Source organism: Hydra viridissima, unplaced genomic scaffold, assembly GCF_058129835.1.
Source record: "Hydra viridissima isolate aposymbiotic clone 2 unplaced genomic scaffold, HvirCarnegie_v1 scaffold_10, whole genome shotgun sequence".
Classification (NCBI taxonomy): domain Eukaryota; kingdom Metazoa; phylum Cnidaria; class Hydrozoa; order Anthoathecata; family Hydridae; genus Hydra; species Hydra viridissima.
This window is the reverse complement of record NW_028324309.1, coordinates 8,599,968-8,602,733: the sequence shown is the minus strand read 5'-3', so window position 1 is coordinate 8,602,733 and position 2,766 is coordinate 8,599,968. Positions and strand designations below refer to the sequence as shown.

General features: G+C 27.4%; 1 protein-coding gene across 1 annotated transcript; it reads right to left on the bottom strand.

Moving 5' to 3' along the window:
* Nucleotides 1-1,144: 1,144 nt before the first annotated feature.
* Nucleotides 1,145-2,621, bottom strand: LOC149883000 (uncharacterized). The gene is made up of 4 exons (XM_090065594.1): nt 2,518-2,621; nt 2,163-2,263; nt 1,628-1,716; nt 1,145-1,431 (listed from the first exon to the last, which is right to left on the bottom strand). Exons 1-4 carry the CDS (start codon nt 2,551-2,553, stop codon nt 1,346-1,348), a joined length of 312 nt encoding a protein of 103 aa, XP_089921720.1. The 5' UTR covers nt 2,554-2,621; the 3' UTR covers nt 1,145-1,345.
* Nucleotides 2,622-2,766: the final 145 nt, after the last annotated feature.

The following is a 2,766-nucleotide window of genomic DNA, read 5'->3' as shown; positions in this document are numbered from 1 at the left end:
GGGAAAAAAATTGAATATGCTTCAGTTATAAATTTACAAATGTATAACTGAAGCATAATCAGGAAATATTAGGTTAAAAAGAAATTTTTTCACACTTTCATGAATAGCTTAAATCATTGCAATCCTTTTAATAAACACAATCAATCTACAACGTATCGCCATTATTATCAACAACAATTCTTCATTTATTAGGCAAGAATGGATTCTATCCTTGTAGAAGCTGCCTGGCTGCTCCTCAAAGAATTTATGATTGTTGGCTTCAAAATGAAAAACATTGAAGCTCTTCTCTGACATGTAAAATTGCAAGGTGTCACGTACATCCCACCACACTGACAACATAACCTTCTTTTGGTGAGGATCTGCTTTGCACTCTGGTTCTGCCCACTCTTCAGCATCAACCCACTGATGCTCTCATGTGTAGCTTACATAAAATACCCACATCTCATCACCAGGGATTAAGTGATCTAACGAATCAAAACATCGCTTTTTAAAGAACAATAATATACAAATCTCCAAGTGCTTGTTGTTGTCATGTTGAGTCATGGATCCTCATCCACCAGTTTGCACACTGCTTTAGAATCAATTTCAGTTGGATGACCAGACCTTGGACAATCCTTGAGTTGGAAGTCATTGGAATGAAAACATTGAAATCAAATTTGACAAGTGAGTTTGGCAGTACTGCCTTAGCCTAGGGCTTAGCATTTGTTATGTTCAGCCTCACCAGTGGAATGACCAAGCTGGAACTCATATAAGATGCAGTGTCGAATAAGGGATTTTTAATATGACATTTTATGAAGTGAATCACTTGTACATACTTATATAGTTACAAGGAAATTTCTAGAAAATAATGTACAATTGATGGATTGAAACAAAATCCTAGAACATTGTAGAAAATCATAGAACTGTTCTAATGAGATCCATTTAAAATAGTGCAAGTGCAAAAGAACTTTCTTTCTAACCCAATATTAGTTGTTAGTTGATTATTTAACTAACAGTTAAATAATTAACACAAATAATTTTAGAAACAAGTTAGAAATAAAACAGAAAAAAATGAACTTTATTTAAAAAAATATTGGAAATGTGGTATTATTAAACTAATGCAATCTATTAAGCATCAGACAAAAAAATAAAACAAAAAAAGATATCAAATCATGCAATCATAATCTATTCATTTTAATACAACAATATCATAATGCTAATGGTTATGCAACTCTTAGCTAAACGATCAAATGAATCTGCAAGTAGTTTTCTTTATGAAACTTCCTTTCTTATGAGCTTTCTTATTCAGTTCATAGTTGATAGTCAGTTCCATCCAAAGAGCACAAAATAAAAACTTTAAGATGAATTACTCAACAATCATGCTTTCTTCTTCATTGGTACCTGCAACATCTGTTCCTTGAGGATGCAAAGATTTGAAGATGTGCTGTGAAACTAATATTTATGAATTAAATGTTATGACTTAAAAAATAGACATTTTTTCAATTAACTATTACATTAGTTACTAAAAAAAGAAAAGCCAAGTACTGCAAAAAAAAAAAACAAAGCACTTCAGAGAATACCAACTACCATCTTTTTTTAATTTTAATTTTTAAACCCTTTCCACAAAATTAAAACAAAATCTTTAAACCTTTTTTTGAAAGCTTTGCAACTTTTTTATTTTTTTTCTTTGCAACCTTTTTCTGATGAGCAGTTAACTTTACATGATTTTCATTTGATCTAAAGATTAAAGCAATATTTTACTTTATCATATCTATATACATATTTGTATTCTATTCTATTAAATTTATATATAGATGTATGTATGTATGTATGTATGTATGTATGTATGTATGTATGTATGTATGTATGTATGTATGTATGTATGTATGTATGTATGTATGTATGTATGTATGTATGTATGTATGCATATATATATATATATATATATATATATATATATATATATATATATATATATATATATATATATATGTACATACATACATATATATATGTAGGATATATACATACATACATATATATATATATATGTATGTATGTATGTATATATCCTAGTTTAACTGCTTTTGATTTGAAGCTTTGTTTAATAACTTTTCAAAAAACAAAGATTATTTCAAAGCACAAAAATTTTTTGCAATCAAATTTAAGAAAAAAAAAATTACCCTAATACAGTCTTTGCAGCCAATACTGCATTTTTTTTAACCATACTTTTAAGATGTTTTTTTTTTGTACGCTGATGCTTGTGAAATTGCTTCTGAGATGCCTGAAACAGCAAAATAAGAAAAAGAAAACACTAAACATAAAGTGTCATCATATTTGCCAAATATAAAACAGCAGGAATCTTTTTAATTAAATATTGAAGCAAAATGGCTGTTATTTAAATAGAAAAACTTTATGAAAAAACTAATGTTATCTATAGTCTTCTTATAAAAATATTCTTTGCTCTCAAGCTATCCATATTAGCATCATTTTTTGTCAATAGAAGATCCAAAATACTTTATAACATTAATATCACACCTTTTTCATTTTGTTTACTCTGATGCCCTTTGCCATTTATAGTTTAGAATAATTTTATTATGATATCTGGAATATAGGAAATAAAATGAAGACATAAAAAAAAATGAAGACATAAAGACATGAAGAATTTTAACAAAAACATGCAAAAAAGATTTCTTCAATAAAATGGAATATGACATTAGCCAAATAGATCATTTAAAAAAAACACACTAGTTACAAAATAATTTAATATAAAATAATTTATGGTTT